At 45.1% G+C, this 18352-nt stretch overlaps 1 protein-coding gene across 1 annotated transcript in view; it reads left to right on the top strand.

Moving 5' to 3' along the window:
* The window catches only part of CA4 (carbonic anhydrase 4), a 34424-nt gene that overhangs the window by 10648 nt on the left and 5424 nt on the right, over positions 1 to 18352 (top strand). Inside the window, exons 2-5 of the mRNA XM_006138635.4 lie at positions 10480 to 10533; positions 11174 to 11344; positions 15696 to 15853; positions 17345 to 17437. Coding sequence (XP_006138697.2) covers positions 10480 to 10533; positions 11174 to 11344; positions 15696 to 15853; positions 17345 to 17437 — 476 coding nt within the window. The remainder of the gene's footprint in view (positions 1 to 10479; positions 10534 to 11173; positions 11345 to 15695; positions 15854 to 17344; positions 17438 to 18352) is intronic.

The following is an 18352-nucleotide window of genomic DNA, read 5'->3' as shown; positions in this document are numbered from 1 at the left end:
TTGCTCATCACAGAAGCATCTATTGCCTTTTGAAAGACGAACTCGTTTGTGTGTGTGTTTACCTGTGTGGCGGCGTGGCGGATACCCCCCAATCCTGCACCCCCATCCACAGCAAAATGAGACTCTGCCAGTCAGTAGAATATAAAGGGTTTATTGCTTCTGCGAGGTGCAGTACAGCCGGGGTTCTATGTGGGCATCTAAGTGAGGGGGCAGGCAGCCTCAGATCCCTTGGGGTAGGGGTCCATAGGCCTCTGTACCCCCAGTACTCAGCTCAGTCTCTTGTCTTCATGTTTTCCCAGCCAAAAACTGCCCCTTCCCCAAACCACACCCTTCCTTTGTGCAAAACCCTTCCCTGCTCAAGTAAGAACCGGTTGGGCCCTTGTCTATGTGACCTGAGGTCCTCAGGGCGACCCCCCGCTGAGCAGTGTTTAGAGACGCAGGCCAGTAGGAGTCACCCACAGCCCACACATAGCAACCAGTGAATGCCCGAATGGACAGCACCTCCCACTACATCACAACCTGCTTTCACCTTGTAAAAACACTCATTTCCTTTCCCTGTTCTGACATCTTCAGATAGATTATGATGGGATTGGTGACAAGCATTGTTTTTGGTGTGAGATCCAACCTGTAATTGACCTGCAGGAAGTGACTCCTCTTTGGGGACAGGGAGTAACCTGAATACTCTTGTGATTTGGGTGCCAGGGGCCCTCTATCATCACAAAGGTCTTGGTGACAAGATAGCATGCGTTACCCAAGAAGACTGTCAGTGACTCCTTGGTCAGGGTGTGATGGCACTTGAGGAATTTACACATCATATTAAATTGGTGAAATCTAAGTCTAGAACTCACGGACAGTTTGGGGCTTGCCCTGCCTTTGAACAGTCAGCCCTGAGACGGGCATTTGTGTGCTTGAGCCACAAAGACAGCTTGATAAGAATAATGAAAAGAGGGAGATAGCAGAGATGCAGGAAGGGACAAACAAAGGAAACCACCACTGACCCAGAGGGAGCGGAAATTTACAAAAGAGCAGGAAGGGACATTGTGAGCATCTCAAGCTTTGGGGGCACATAGGGCCATAATGGCTTTCAAAATCAGAGATTTAATACCGGTGTTTAATAATAACGAATAGATAACAACAGTTTGCATTCTTCATCCACAGATTTCCAACCACCGTACAAAGGTGGGTAACAGCCAGCATCCCCTGTAAGCTGTGCACTTGTGCGGCCACTTAAGAGAGATTCAAATGCCAGCCTGCTGATTCATAGAACCCCCGCAGCTAGATTTTCTGGTTTTACTGGCAGTGCACATTTCCACATGCCTTGGTGCACATAAAATGTATTCCACACATGGCTGGAAAAGATCAGAGGGAACATTGGTAACAGAGATTGACTCTCTCTAGTAAGACATCTTTGGGACCAGACCAGTGCCAACCCAGAGAATTTGCCAATGAACGGGAGGTCAATATAGTGTAGCAGCATCACCAACACTTCCACTGCTTACTAGGATGTTAGAAGATATTTAGGGGTAAATTAGAGCTGAATAACAGCACAGAACACTGAGAGCCGACATTGGTGGCTGTAAACAAACTTTATGGGACTGCATGAAACTTGGCCACACCCTTGCTCAGTGGACATCTGGCTCACTAAAATCATGCTGGACCGCGGATGTTACCAGACCAGAGAGTGCCAGACAAGAGAGGTTCAATTTGTAGCTCATTTATGGTCTCTCTTTTATAAGTAGGGCAAACTACGAACAAAGAGGTTAAGGGAGTTGCCCGAGATTATGTAGTAGTTCACCGACAAGGACTGGAAATAGTCTCTAGTATGCTGATTTCCAATCAAGTGTGGTATCTGATAAACTATTTAAATAGCAATGGGTGGGGTTTTAACTAAACAGTATCGGTTCTCTACCTCTTCCTAGGTAGCTAAAACAAATTATAATGTTCACAAAAAATACTAAACAATTGTATTGTTTTGTGGCTGCATCAGAGCCATACAACACTTTTAGCCAGGGAACCAATGGTAAATTGGACAGCGCAGAAACAGAGATAAGTGAGCACTTATTTGCCAAAGGCACAAACAAGATTCCCTGGAAGTTACAGATGCAGACACCTTGAACTTTGTATAGGAAGAGGCAGCCCTGAGACACAATGCAGATGGGTGTAAGGAGGAGCAGAGTTACACCCAGTGTGTGTTGCATCACAGCTTGGCCCAGAGGTGGCTTAAATGCACCATGCGAGCCAAGAAGGAGCAGAGTTACACCCTGTGTTGCATCACGAGTTGGCCCAGAGGTGGCCTAAATGCACCACGAGGGCGTATTATGGTTCACTTGGTTGTTCTGAGCCTTAGCTGACTTCATCTGTTATAAGATGCGGGGCCTTGTGTGCAGACTGCTGGTCTCATCACATCATAGGCAGTGGGTGAAGATAGGGCTGGGGGAGGCAAGCCCCCAGCTCTGCCCCTCGCCCTGCCCCTTGTGCCCGGGCCCTGTCCCCCCACAGGAGCCAAGCCGTTCCCTCCTTCACAGCACCATGGGGAAGTGGAGCAGCCCATGGCCTCTGCCTCTCTAGCTCCTGGAGCATTGGGTGTGGCTCCAGTCTCCCTGGGCAGCACCTGGCATGAGCCTCCCCGGCCCTGGAGCATGGGGAGGGCGGGTGCCCCAGAGAAACAATATTTTCACACACCCCCTCCCATACACCTACAGTAGGCGCTCTGGAGGCGGAGCATGGGCAGAGCCAAGCTGGAGGTTTGGGAAGGTAACGCCTTCTCTCGCCTGTGAGATCTGCCGCCCATGCATCACAGCCTCCCAGCTGCAAATGGAACGCTGCATCCTGTGCCTTGGCACCCCGAAAGTCTGCCCAAAGAGAATGATTGCCAGCCACTCCACTCTGGGCCAGCTGGGCACGTGGCTTTGAGATCCTGGCTAGTCGCTAATACTGCCCAGACGTGGGCTAAGGGTGGCTGCTCATGGCTTAGCCCATTTGGGCCGATAACGTTGACACAAGCTTGGGGACCTGGGATAGGAATCCCTCCCGCAGAGGATTTCACCAAGGCTGTTGGCTTGTGACAGCACCCGTGAGCAAAATTTGGCAGGCATCCTTCAGACACATGTGGGAGGGACTAGCAGCGTTTCAGTTCCAAAGAAGCATTTCCCTTCATTGTCCTGGGCAGAGGCAGTAAGGATACAGCAACCTTGGAAAAGTGGGGGCTGAAGGGGAAAAAAAATCACCATGACTGAGGCTAGGAAAACCTTTCTCTACAAGATTGTAGCGTCTAGCATTGAGGCCTGGGATGGTGTTTTTTCAAGCCAGGTTATCTTCCCACCGAAGCTCCATAGAAAGTAATGGCCGTGAGAAAACCCGTCCGGCTCTTTGTGATTTGAAAAGATACGAAATGCATCTAATCAAGGGCCCAGGGAGAGCAATTCTCCCGATAGAAAACTCCCAGCAGCAGAGTCACTGCTCCACCACCAGTATCAAAGTTGCCTACCAAGCCATACGGGGAGTTGGGGTTTCCCATCTGTCATTGCGGAACTTGTTTGTGGCCTCCTCTTTCCTGCTTCTGCGGCCAAGAATCATGGCGGCCAAGAATCTTCACCAGAGGGGTGAAAAGAAGAAGGTAAGAGGCAGTGGTAGGAAAAGGAGCTATGAAGGGGAAGGAGAATGAAGGCGGGATTGGAGGAAAGAGTTAGCAGGACAAGGCACACACAAGAGAAAAGGGGGGTTCAGAGGAAGTGGAGGAGGAAGAGCAGAGAATTAGAAGGCTCGGTGAGAAGCAAGAAGCCTCAAGAGAGGAGGAAGAGCCAGAAAAGGAGACAGAAAAGGCTATGGGGGTGGAGGGACAGGCAAGACTGAGTGGGCTTAAACAGGATTGGGAAATGGAGCCCAGGGAGACAACATTTGAAGGCTGTATACACCAAAGAAAGAGCAGAATTATGTAGGGAGTTACTGGGAGAGAGGGGACACAGATATACAAAGGGGAAACGGTAACGGCACACGCAATGTCTTCAGAAAGCGAAATGGGAGGAGCCCAACTGTTTTAGATATTTAGGCTACATCTTCCCTGAGAGATCTTCCGGCAGAAAATATGCGAATGAGGGACTCATTCACATAAGTTGCTATTTCATTAGCATATTTTCTTCTGTTTCTTTTTGTGCAAGGGGTTTTTGCGCAAAAAGCAGCCGTGTGGGCGGGGGAGGTTTGTGCAAAACACCCGTTCTGCACAAAATCCTTATGCCTTTCCGGGACAGGCATAAGGATCTTGTGCAAAATGGGGTTTTTGCGCCAAAAAAAGTCCACGCTGCTTCATAAGTCCATCGCGACTTATGCTAATGAGTCCTGCATTCACATATTTTGTGCTGGAAGATCTCGCAGTGAAGACGAAGCCTTAAAACTAAACTAGATAATCCATCCTCGTTCTACCACAGACCAGATGTGACCTCCTTCGCCATTTCCATCTTCTTCAATGAAAAATTCAGAAATCCCGTCCAGTGGGAGAAGGGAACTTTTACAACTCACACATATGAAAAGGAATCATGCCTTTGTCAAATATTGGTTCATATTGCAAATTCTGCACTAATCTAGGCAGGTGAGTCATAAATGCACTAAACAGCCTCGCTCTCAAGAGTTTAAGAAAATAAAGAAGAAAAGTCCTATTCACAACCTCTATTAAATCAACATTGACGAAACCCTAAAATCCCGGTGTACTAAAGTATCCTGGAATGTGTCACCTGTTCATTGTGTGAAACCAGCATTCAGATTGGTTCGGTCTTTTCCCTGAAACATTCTTGTGCATATATCCTGCAATATGATCTGTTGTTCTAAACAGCAGCGGTGATATGCAGTTAAGAGAAGACTCCATCCTTATTAGCAATTTCTGAACTTCTAAAAGGATCACAGAAAACCCCCCAGAGTCAGCTGTCGATCCAAATTGTGCAACTAAATTATACAATGTGTATACAAATTAGACAAACCCAAATGCCAGACCTCAGTGCATTCTACGTGTAGGGGATATAAAGCAGCAGAGTCAACTGAGGTCTGGAGTTTCTCTCATCTTCTCTAGTTATCTGTCCGCAGGTTTTCCTTGGTTACAGATCAAAATGTTTTTTATGCATCTACCTGCCCAATGGGAATTAGAGGGAGACCCACACATTTTTTTGACACAAGCCAAAAAAAACACAAGTCAGGTGACATTTGATCACATGGGAAAAACTGGGCTGGATTCAAACAGATGACTGCGATCAAAAGATTCTTATCTCACTGCCCATTTCCAGAGCCCTCGGCTCCCCTGGCACAGGGCTGAGGGGACAGTGGATTGTGACTATTAACACCATTCTGGTGAGGCTTCTTTACTCCCAGATAGATTGCTTATGTCCCTCTAGGACCATTTTCCTGGCTTTTGCCCCGTAGTCTCAAAGCTCCATAGAGCAGCCACTGTATTTCCAGCCAATGAAAGATGCACCCCTCAGTTCTAAGTCCCTTTGAATATAATTACACTGCAGTTACACCTAGGAGCCCCAGTCATGGCTCACGATACCACTGCACTTGGTGCTGTACAAACATGGAACAAAAAGCCAGCCCCTTGTCCTTAGGAGCTCACAATACATTAATGGAGAGAGATTCCCACCTTCTGTTTGACACGCTACCTTCCCAGCTCTATTTCACACCTATATTGGCCTTAGTCAGGCAGCTTCTTGGCAGACAATGAGAAAATAATCATTTAGGGTGTGTCTAGACTACAGGATTTTTTTGAAAGAACTTCACCTGTGTCTAGACTGCAGCCACGTTCTTTCGAAAGTAAATCGAAAGAACGCAGCAGTTTTTTTGATCATGGTAAACCTCATTCTACGAGGAATAACGCCTTTTTTGGAAACCACTCTTTCCAAAAAAGGTGCTATTGAATGCAAACTGCTTTTTCACAAGCAAGCATCTAGACTTTCTTTCCAAAAAGCAGCTCGCTTTTTCGAAAAGTCTGCTTGTAGTCTAGACGCTCTCTTTCGAAAGAGGCTTGTAGTCTAGACTAGCCTTAATGTCTGGACAAAGGTCACGCTTAAGGCGAAGTGGCTCTTTTCCTGCCATTCACGTAAAAATATACTGTCTAGGCAGCTGCCAACGCACTGTGTTTATGTTCACTGCACTATGTAAAACCAGGGCAGTCATTGCTAAAATGCTAAAAATAAATAAATAAATAAATAAATAAAATGCTAAAAATACATTGGCAGACATTCATCTCTGCAATAGAAATGAATGGTGAAAAATGGTATTCTCAAATGTCATGCAGGTCGGCTTGCCCGGGATCAGCGAGGTATTTATTAATTAAGCTTCTTCTGATTAAGTTAGCCAGCCATCTATAGCATTACCAATACGGTCGCATCATACAGAGGCTGCGTGGACTAGCAAATATGGAGGACTGGCAATTGTTTCAGTGGAGAGAGGCCTGAATCAAAACCTCAGGGCCAATCGATTTTGAGAAAGCCAGAGATAAGCATTGGGGGCGCTGTACATTGTTAAATGTTTGGTAGAACTGGTTAACAATTGTGATTGCAAAGAATTTTCTTGCCAAATACCTAAGATTTAGCTAAAATCCCAAATTTTCAGGAAAAAGATCAATGCAAAAAATTATTATGAAAGGTCTAATTAAAATGTAAAATGTGTTCTTCTTACAATATATACATTTTGTTAGAGGGTTTTATCCCTTCACCCTCCAACTTCTCTGGTCTCTCTCACGTGAACAGAGAACAGCAATACCTGAAGTCCAGAGAGACAAACAATTCAATGTTTATTGGTGATAGCTTTCAGTAAGCAGGAATCCAGTTAACTTTCCTTTTTCCTTTTTCCCTTGTTTTTTCCCACCCCCTTCCTGTTTCTCCTAATATATATATATATATATATATACATACACGCACACACACCTTAACCAATCATTCTGAAATTTATCTAACCAAATCTAACATATTGTAACATGATTATTTAACCAATTATGTCCACCTTAATTGGATAACAACTAGCAAAATTAATTTCACAGGAGACAAAAACAATAAAAGAGGCAGAGTCATGCACATAAACAATAGAGAGATGAGGAGCACAACAACAACATTCGGATTTCACAACCCCCATTATTGATCTAGGCTCTTCTGTGTATCTGGCTTCATTTCAATCTGACTGGTTTGGAAGGTCCCGCTGCCTAGGCAAAAAGTAGGAGCTTAAGAACGAAGTATCAGACCATCATATACAGATAGACTGTGGTTTTGATTCCTTGTTCTTATTCCTCTGTAATTAGTAAAATGGTAAGAATACACTTGAATTCTTAAAGTACAGGCTTTTACAGGTAGGCATGAATATCAATATCCTAACACATTTTTTTTAATTTCATTAGTTTAGCAGTGACATTCTGAGTAAGTTTTCCAGACCTGAAGAAGAGCTCTATGAAAACTTAAAAGTTTGTCTCTCTCACCAACAGAAGTTGGTCTAATAAAAGATATGACCTTCCCCATCTTGTCTATCTAACATCCTGGGACTGACGTGGTTACAACAACACTGCATTCGTCCCATAATGTCATCTACAGCCCTTCATTTTCACACCTTTTTAAAAATCTCACTAACTGGCCTGGACCTCCTTGCTGTCTGCCAAAAGCTAGGAGCCTCCATAACTCTGCACTACTATCCTGAGGCCACATCTTCACTCCACAGAAGATTGATGCTGCTGCAATCAATCTTCCAGAGTTTGATTTAGCAAGTCTAGTTAAGACTTGCTAAATCAAACTCAGAGGGCCCACCCACCAGTTCTTATGAGGAATGAGGGAAACCCATGGGACTGTTTGCTCCCATCAGCCTCCCACTGTGGGGATGCTGCCCAGTTCAGCTAAAAGAAAGCCGACTGGAGTTACGTATTCTACATAGCTGGAGTTGCATACCTTAAGCCACGCTGCCAGGTCTAGTGTAGGTCTGGTCTAAGTGTTGCAAGCACAAGCCTCCGGTATGTGGAGAGCCATAATCTGGGCAGATTTTATCGGGTAAAATCATAAACTAGTGAGTCCTTGTATAAAGGAATTTTTTGTTTTAAAAACTATACTGCACTACACGTTGTTTTAGTTACATATTCAAGATGTGGTTATATAAGGCACCTCATGGTGCTGTGGAGGAAAGGGGTGCAGGAAGGGCCACTCAGAGGAACAGGAAGGTGACATGAGGGGCATCCCAGTTAAAAATTTAAATTTTGGCAAGGGTATGGGGGCAGTACACTTCCCACATGGTGCTACAACCAGTCACCTCTCAGACCCAGATTAGATTAATAGATTAATTTAGGGTGGTAAACATAAAGGCTACGTCTACACTATGAGTTCTGTCGGCAAAAATATGCTAACGAGGGACTCATTTGCATGAGTTGTGATCTCATTTGCATATTTGATCAGCCGAAAACATGCAAATGAGATTACGACTCATGCAAATGAGTCCCTTGTTAGCATATTTTTACCAAGAAAACTTGTAGTGTAGATGTAGCCAAAAAGTAAAACTGCAGTGGGTGTTATATTGATCATTATAACACTGAACATCAGAGTATACATTTTGGTTCAGTATTGTCTGACGGAAGTTATACATAGAGCCCCGCAAGTCTGGGGACAGCCGTTTTCTATCCATGGGTATCTGCACCCGTGGATGGCGATACCCCTGGCTCACTTTTGCGGCTACAGATGTGGATGTGGATACAAAATGTTGTATTCCCACAGGGCTCTAGTTTTACGTCATGACTCGTATTATATCAACAAAAGCCAACAACATTTGATTATATGAAGTAGACAATACTGCAGAGCTGTACACTTGAAGCATTAAGCAATCAGAAGCATACAGAGTTTAAGGCTGCCAGTCCAGGTCTGGTTAGCCATGCAGCACTGCATAGCAGAAGACCAACTCTGATGTAATGGGTGGACCAGGCCTATTCTTAAGTTTGGAACGGATGAATTCAAGTGTGAAAAGCTTTGTTCTATGCTTTTTTTTCCACTGATACAATTATTTTCCCCTCTTTCCCAGTTTAAACATATTTACCAGCACCAATGTTCCCTCCTTTTTCATCCATGTGTGAATTTTCTCCACCCATGTGCAGAATAAAATGTTACATGCACCATGGCATGTCAGAATGTGCACCACCAGTAGAAACAAACAACCTAGCTGTAGGTGCTCTGCCAATCAGCTGGGTGGCATTGGAATCTCTCCTTAGTGGCTGCACAAGAGCCCAGCTTATAGGGAACACTGACAACACCCTGTTTGACACTAGTTTTTCCAGGGGAAATTGTCAACCCTGCGATAAGACCCAGACCAGCTGGGAACATGGTGATCCCTTGCAGGATGGTGTCTGTGAAGCTGTGGTTGGGGCGGAGATGCTGCCCCAGTGTCACTTAGAATGGGGAAGTGCTATGTTAGGGTCTCCATGAACCACAAACGGAGACAAGCCCAAAGTTCACAAGAGTTTGCAACATCTGCATTTGCTGACCGGGAACCTCCATTATGTTCTTGTGCTCCTTCCTCTCCTTTGCCTTCTGAAATTCCTGAGCCTTTCTCCTGTCCACTCTTTCTGTGTCTAAGTTGTCTGTAAAGTTAACCTTCTGGGCCGTTTGTCATGAAGCAGGGGCAAGTAGGATCACACTCAATGTTATCCCTAATCCTCTTCCTCCTCCTTTTCTGGCTCAGGGTGTTCCACAGATGTGGAGACACATTTAAGTGTAGACATCAACCAGGTGGTGCAAAGCAGCCTACGTCGTCTGAGCTTTTTAGCACAGACCAGGCCTGAGACACCAAGAATAAGAAGCCCATCTCCACCCCCCTGGAAATATTTGGACATACTGAGAAAGATCAAATTCAGCTGAGCTGGATGGAGGAGAGTTCTTTATTTCTTAAGAAAATTCCTTAGGCCACTGTATAATTTTTAAATGTGAAACTGATAATAAGAAAATCTCTTTTTCACACAGTGCATATTCAGACTGTGAAACTCCTTGCTACATGAAATAACTGAAGCCAAGAATTTGGAAAGATTCAAAAAGGGTTGGACATTCATACAAGGATATGCAGAGTTATAATAGTTAATTCTAACAGTTTTTGGAAGGGATATTAAACCAGCTGCTTCAATGCTGAAACCATCTGTATCAGAGATCCTAATGGAGGGGAAAGATTATCCAACCTCTTTCTGATGCTGAGTTCTTACATCTTCCTTTGAAGCGTCTAGTACTGGCCTCTGTCAGTAGCAGACTCATCTCTTACAGTGGGAATGTTCTGGTGCCCTTTTAGCTTTTGTGTAAAGCAATTTAGCAGCTGGAAATAAGGAAAAGGAGTCAAAACTATGTGGCCAGCTAGCTTTCTCCTCAGGTCCCCGTTCCAGAGTCCAGGGCTGTCTATGGTCATTTGAAAGATAATCAGGGAGTCATACAATGAACGTCTCATTTTAATGCAACGTGGTGACGTGTCTCTGAAATGTTCATTTCTCCGCGGCAGGTGATAAAGAATGGTGCTACCTCTCCCAGCAGTGCAATCTCCCCGATTGTGAAGGTAATGCTAAGCAGTTTCTTTCTGAAATGATTGTAATGGTGGGCTGTTTTATAAAGGGTCTCCTTGTCACACAAAAGGTTGAGATGTCACATGGCCTCTCCATTATATTGAGAGACTATAGCTTGTGCCTCCATTCGATGGCTAAATTCATCACTACAGGTTGCACCTCCCTAAACTGGGACTCTCTGGTCCAGCAATGGAGCCCCAGCAGACTGGAAGTCCACCAGAGAGCCCCAGTGGCTAGAAGTCAGACAGCATACGGGCCAACAGCTCGGAGCCCTGCTGGGATGGGAGCAGGGGGGCTAGGCATGGCTGCAGCCCAGCAACCAGCCAAGCTGAGGCCAGCAGCAGGCAGCCTGGCCAGGGCTGCTAGAAGGGTGACTGGCCAGGGCTGGAAGCGGAGCTGGCGACGGGTTGGGGGGCCAGTGCCAGGGGACTACTCCTGGCTCCAGGAAACCCCCTCACTCTGCTCAGGTCCTAAGGGTGCCAGATCAGGGAGGTCCAGCCTGTATCATAAACAGGTGCTATACAATCTTCCCAACCTTAGAAGCAAATAGATCTGCCAAGGGGCCGTTTGGCCTTATTGGGATGAAGCCATGATCTCTTCAATGAAAGCTGGTTTTTTCTTCCTCGTTAACAGAGCCCCGCCTCTGGGAGACAGTGAATGCTGAGTGTGGCAAAGACAACCAGTCACCCATCAATATTGTCACCAACAAAGTGAAGTACAAAAAGGACCTGAAACGGTTTTCTTTTGAAGGATATGAAAACGCTCAGTCCTCCCCTTGGAACATCAAAAATAATGGGCATACAGGTACGTTATGTCAACATGACTGGGGTTTACTTATTGGCTGGGTTTTATTAGCTCCTTAGTTGCTATCAGAAACATTGTCAGTGTTCTTATGGTGGAGTTAGTTGGCAAGAACTAATTAATTAGCTATTTACTGATTCAGCTTCACTGTTCTTCCAGGTTATCCTTCTATATAGGGTACATCTACACTGCACGGTTATTTCAGGATATTGGAGGTATCCTGAAATAGCTACTCCTCATCTACACAAGCCACTTGTTATTTCAAAATATTTTTTGAAATAACGGGTGTGCTATTTCACCATCCCGGTAAGCCTCATGGCACAAGGGATAAGGGATGGCTCGAAATAGCGCATTATTTTGAAATTTGGTGCTGTGTAGATGCGCCAAATTTCAAAATAGATTTGAAATAAGATACACAATTTGTGTAGCGCAAATTGTGTATCTGATTTCGAGTTTAGGGTGCTGCGTAGACACACCCTAGGGGAAGAAATATTAGTAAGAATACTCTGTGTCAGTACTGTGTTGGGACAGGTTATTAAGTTTACAAAAACTGTTTGTATTTTTTAAACACTTAGTAGTGGTCCCTCATTATAGACCATATTGGAGTAGTGCTTTCTCCCTCATATTGGACCAAAAAAAAAAAAAAAATCACCCAACTATTTCCGTGTGGGGTCTTGGAGACCCCCCCAGTATGGCAAAATTGAGAGGAAAAAAATACATGAGAATTGAGATACATTTAAAGCTGGCTTTACTGTAATTAGTGAACTGTACAACAACACACAAGTTAAAACTTGCCAAGATTCAGATACATACTGCACAATACTTGTGTTGAGGTCCAAATGCCCCCATGATCAAACACAGTTTTTAAAAAGCTACACACCATACAGACTCTAGCTGATCCCATGTTTCAACAATGCAAAGAGATTGCAGCAGCAGCGATATAAAATGCACAGGTACAACACAATACAGGACTATGTAGCACTTTAAAGACTAGCAAGATGGTTTATTAGATGATGAGCTTATTTAGTTTCAGCTACACCAGACTAACACGGCTACATTTCTATCACAGGTACAACACAGTAGCACTAAGTGGCCTAATGCTTTGAACAAACGGGCAAAAATAGGCAGCATATGATCCTAATGTGCATATTTTTTTACACTTCACGCATTTTTGATTACTTTTTCTGTCTCGGTCTCTGGATGACGTGCAAGATCTTCCCCATTTCTCTGAATCAGTATCCAGCATACTTCATCATAGCTTGAGAATACTTAAAGAAAGAAGATGCTATCAGGTTTTGTACATGTTTGAGGTTTGAAACCCTCCAAAGTTGCAATGGGGGAGGTTTACACGCTGCTTGCACCAGTGGCTTCACCATTTCTGCACCCAGGTACCTGAGGCTATGTCTACGCTACAGAGTTTTTTTCAGAAGAACAGCCATTTTTTCCGAAAAAACTTCACTTCGGTCCACACTGCAATTGCGTTCTTCTGCAAGAAAAGCAAAAGAACAGAGAGGCTTTTCCGACACTGGTAAACGTCTTTCTACGAGGAAGAAGCGTTTTTCTGAAAGAGCTCTTTTGGAAAAAGGCATGTGTGGATGGGGAAGAGGGAGTTCTTTTGAAAGAAGAGGAAAGAGGAAAAAGCACAGGTGCTCTGGTGGCTACTCAGTCTACAGCAATCTCAAGTTACATGCAAGATAGTGTCCATTCAGTGTGGATGCTATCTTTCGAAAAAGCGGATTGCTTTTTCGATGCGCTTTGGCAGTGTGAATGTCTCTTTCGGAAGACTTTTTTTTGGAAGATCTCTTCCGGAAAAGCTTCTTCCAAAAGAAGCCTGCAGTCTAGACGTAGCCTCAGAAACATCCATCTCTGACTCAAAGGTTTATTGCACAATTCAACCACACCCAAACCATATAACACACATGTGCAATGCAACAGTGCATCTTTTGTCCCAGCAATAGCATGTATCAAGTGTGGGCTTGCTAGAAAGTGTATGTGATCATTGTGATGAAACTTGAGGCAAATGTTAGGTGGGGTCTCTCAGACCCTTTAGGTGCATTATTTTAAAAAGCACACACACAAAAACTGTGATAAAAACAATGCTGAAAGTTTCATATAATCCTGTAAAAATGGGTGTCTCAAAATAAAAATGATTTGCTGCTGGAATACCTGTGTAAATTAATTTGGGGTCCCAATGCCTTTGAAGTGACTGGTTTTGCTATGCTAAACCCATCACCGGTATGAAGACAAATCCAATACCAGTGTTAACAGGTTGTCCTCATCATAGCTTGAGAATACTCAAAGAAAGAAGATGCAATTGATTAGCTATCAGGTTTTGTACAGGTTTGAGGTTTGAGACCCTCCAAAGTTGCATTGGGGGAGGTCTAGGTTTTATATTAGGAAAAACTATTTCACTAAGAGGGCGATGAAGCACTGGAATGGGTTACTTAGGGAAGTGCTAGAATCTCCATCCCTAGAGGTTTCTAAATCCCGGCTTGACAAAGCCCTGGCTGCGATGAATGAGTTGGGGTTGATCCTGCTTTGGGCAGAGGGCTGGACTCAATGACCTCTGAAGGTCTCTTTCAGCCCTAGGATTCTATGATTCTAAGATTATTTTCCCCAGTGGGGAATGCCGAGGGGTCTAACTGACCCCCGTTACTTTTTCAGTGCATTATTTTGCTGAACAAAACCCCATAACAGGTAGGATGATAAAACCAATGCAAAACGATTGACCGTATCCCACTCTGACAATACTTAAGGGCAACGTCTAGATTGCATCCCTTTTTCATAAAAGGGATGCAAATTAGACGTATCACAATTGCTAATGAAGTAGGGATTTAAATCTCCCCCGCTTCATTAGCATAAAAATGGCTGCCACTTTTCTTCGGCACAGAGCTTTTCCGGAAAAAAGCGCCATTCTAGACGCGGATCTTCCGGAAAATAAAGCCTTTTCTGAAAGATCCCTTATCCCTCTTAAAATAAGGGATCTTTCGGAAAAGGCTTTATTTTCCGAAAGATCCACGTCTAGACTGGTGCTTTTTTTCGGCAAAGCTCCATGCCGAAAAAAAGCGGCAGCCATTTTTATGCTAATGAAGCGGGGGAGATTTAAATCCCTGCTTCGTTAGCAATTGCGATACGTCTAATTTACATCCCTTTTACGAAAAAGGGATGCAATTTAGACGTAGCCAAGGTGTGAAGAGGTACAGAACTGGCGTGAAAAGAACATAAGAACATAACTTAGAACATAACTTAATACAAAACTTGGATTTATATTTTTGTGCAAACATTTTGGTCAGAGAAACCCCCAAACAAAAAGTTTAAAAAGCTGGGCTGTTGTTAAAATAACCAGATCCTTAATCTGAATGGCCTCATAGCAAAGTGCTCCTTTAGGGAGAGATGAAATTTTGAAAGCACGTTAGAGACAGATTAGGGAATGAGATTTTTGTTTTGAAATTCAATGCTTAAGCATATTGTTTTTTCTTTCCAACTTCTGATTTTCCGCTCATGTGGAGAAAGTTAATAGCCTTTTTGGAAGGCTATGATATTGTGGAATCATCAAAGTACAGCTGATGTGCAAAGAAATATCTTGGTATACAAAAACACATGATCATAGAAACAGTTTAGAACTCGCATTTCGCCTGACAGGCAAAAGGGGTTTTGAGGGGAGATGGGAGTAAAGCTCTGAATGGTGCCGTGAGAATAAGATTAGACTGACTTATTATTTTTATATTTCAAGAGCACCTAAATGCTGCAACTGAGATTGGAGCTTCACTGAGCCAAGTGTCTTTTCACACAAACACATCGTGAGAGACACTGTCCAAAAGACCTTAAAGTCTTGGAGGGTTAACTCTTTAGGTTTAGGCCCAGGGGGCTCAGGGCTGGGGCAGGGACTTGGGATGCAGGAGGGGGTTTATGACTGGGGCAAGGGTTTGGGATGTTGGCTCCATCTGGACACTGCTTATCTCAGGTGTCTCCTGGGTGGTGGTGCAGTGGGGCTAAGGCAGGCTCACCCCCGCCCTGGCCTTGCACCCCTCTCAACAACAGCCAGCAAACTCCCTCCCAAGTCCTGCTGGGCCCCCTCTGGAGAAAGGATACAGACTGGGAGGGAGCACATTGACATCAGCGCCCCTCCTCTGCCCTACACAGCAAGCGGGAGGCTCCGGGGGAGGGGGAGGAGGTAGCTCCAAGGCAAAAGGCAGGAGAGGTGCAGTAGTGGGGGGAGGGGCAGCTGAAGTGGCATCGCTTGGTAGCCTCTTGGCCAGTCAGGATCACCTGTCAGAGGCTCCAAGATCTACCAGTAGATTCCGATCGACTGAGCTAAACTCTTGTTTTCTTTTTAACTCCTTGTTTCTACCAGTTAAAGTCTCTCTGGATGGCTCAGCAAAGATTAGCAATGGAGGTCTTTTCAATCAATACAAGGCTATCGAGTTTCACTTCCACTGGGGCAATAAGCTAGGCAGTAGACCCAGCCCTGGGTCGGAGCACAGCATAGATGGAGAGAGATACGATATGGAGGTAGGTGACATTCTCTCTCTGCTAATGCAGAACTCTGGCTTCTGAATGTAGTGTTGAATGAAATAAACCAACCGATACTTCCGCAAGACTCCAGGAGGGGAATTAAAACACTGAGAACGTGTTGCTTGCTGAGCACCTTGTGTAGAACCTAGAGGAAAAACGAACAGGGTCTGGACTTTTTGCATGGCTAACGCAAGGGAGGAAAGGCTGTAAACCCCAGCACTATTTGTAGCAATGCAGGCTATTAAGCTGCATCTCACAGTCTCACACTAGCTTATTCAGACACTTCGGTTGTGACTGTGCAGTGATACGTACAAATTCCTCAAAGAGCAGAAAGGCCAAATCCTACTCCCCATAGACAAACCAGGTGAGCTTAATGCAGGCGGTTTCCAAGTACCTAAAAGGGTGTTACAAGGAGTGGGGAGAAAAATGGTTCTCCTTGACCTCTGAGGTTAGGACAAGAAGCAATGGGCTTAAAGTGCGGCAAGGGAGGTTTAGGTTGGACATTAGGAAAAACTTCCTGTCAGAGTGGTTAAACACTGGAATAAATTGCCTACTGGAGTTGTAGAATCTCCATCTCTGGAGATATTTAAGAGCAGGTTAGATAAACACCTGTCAGGGATGATTTAGATCAGTGGTTCTCAACGTATCAGGGGCGGCCCGGGACTATAGGCCGAATTGGCCATCACCTAGGGCGCCACCTTCAACGGCGCCCGATGATGACGTCACTCTATTGCTGGCTGTGCAGGTGGGGGCGCCGATCGCGCACTCCGTCTGGGGCGCCAGCTGCTGCAGCCCGCCTCAGGCTGCTCCTGAAAGTATCCCTTTAAAAAAATTATTAGTTCCCCCGGTACCTACAGTTTTCAGACACACAATTTTTTTCTACTATTGCAACACGTTTGTTTAAACAACTTAACTGTAGCCGGGCGGACGATGACATTTTTGGGTGTAAAAAGTACAAACAAAAATTCAGTTTTCTCCAAATGTCAGTTGTGTTGACGTACCCCCACAGACTTCTCTCGAGTACCCCTAAGGGTACTCGTACCACTGGTGGAGAAACACGGATTTAGATGGTGCTTGACCCTGCCATGAGGGCAGGTGACTGGACTTGATGACCTCTTGGGGTCCCTTCCAGTTCTCGTGTTCTATGATTCTATAAGGGAGTTGATGGGAGGAATCAGCCTCCATCTCAAGTCATGGAGTAACCGTGGAACCATTGCATATTCAAGGTGACAGTAGACCACAAGGCGCGCGCATGCTGGTGGGTGGGGGGCCTGCTTTTGGATGCGTATCTTTGCACCTTCACCAGCCCCATATCTTCCACTGTGCCTCCTGCCAGCTGTGGGCAGGAAGTGGCTTTGCCCAACCTCCCCTGTAGAACAGCTCTGGTTTCTCCAAACCCAGGGCATAGTGAAGGGGTGAGGATGTGCCGATGATAAACGGCTATAAAGAAAAGGGAGCAATAATTGACCTTTAATGCCTATATTCCAGCTACACATAGTCCACAAGAAAGAGAGTTTCTCAAGCGCAAAGGATGCATCGAATGATAAAGAACAGCTGGCCGTGCTGGCCTTCTTTATAAAGGTGAGCTGCCATGTTTCTTTTTTAATTGCCCACCTCAAACTAACCCCTACCAGAGCGTGGTCCAAGTTGCAGGATTTGGCCAGGACCCACCCGCACCCCACCCCTCTCCAGTGTTTGCAGGGGTCCAGATTCATCGGGCCCCTCCTGTAGTGCTTAGCATGGATCTGCCCTACAAACAGAGCGGGTATGACTGCCGCACCTGCAGACACACCTGAGCTAGCTTGAATAACAACATTGATGCCACAAGCAGCATAGGACACACCAGCACACCCAGGACCCTGGCGGTTTCTTCACACACCAAGCCCCTTCACTGCTATGGTTGTCTGAGCTGGCTAGATAAAAGCTAACTTCGGTGCATCTACACTCATTGCAGTCACACCTCCTAGGCCAGGTCTACACTAAAGAGGAAGGTCAAATTAAGATAAGCAACTCAAACTATGTTAATTACATAGCTGGGGTTGACTTACCTTAAATTTGAATTTCCTCGCCATCCCCACAGTGGGAGGTGACAGGAGCAAACGCTCCCATTAGCTTTCCTTAATAACTCACAGGAGGAGGAGTACTGGCCACCCCTGGGGACACTCTCTGAGTTCGATTTAGTGGGCCTTTATTAGACCTGTTAAATCAAGCTCCGGAAGATTGATCACAGCAGCGACGATCTTCCCCCAAGTGAAGACATGGACTGACTGTCGAGTAGACTTGCCCACAGGGACCTTATTCCGTTCAGCTAATTGATTTTTGTTTCACTTTCTTTCCCACTTCTTATTTAATAATTCAGGAGCACGTATCTGAGGAAATCCATGCATTTTTCTAACATAAAGTATAACATAAGAACATAAGAATGACCGTACTGGGTCAGACCAAAGGTCCTTCTAGCCCAGTATCCTGTCTGCTGACAGTGGCCAGCACCAGGTG

This window comes from Pelodiscus sinensis, chromosome 21, assembly GCF_049634645.1.
Source record: "Pelodiscus sinensis isolate JC-2024 chromosome 21, ASM4963464v1, whole genome shotgun sequence".
Taxonomy (NCBI): Eukaryota; Metazoa; Chordata; order Testudines; family Trionychidae; genus Pelodiscus; species Pelodiscus sinensis.
Note: the sequence above shows the minus strand (reverse complement) of the source record. Positions and strands in the feature narration are given on the sequence as shown.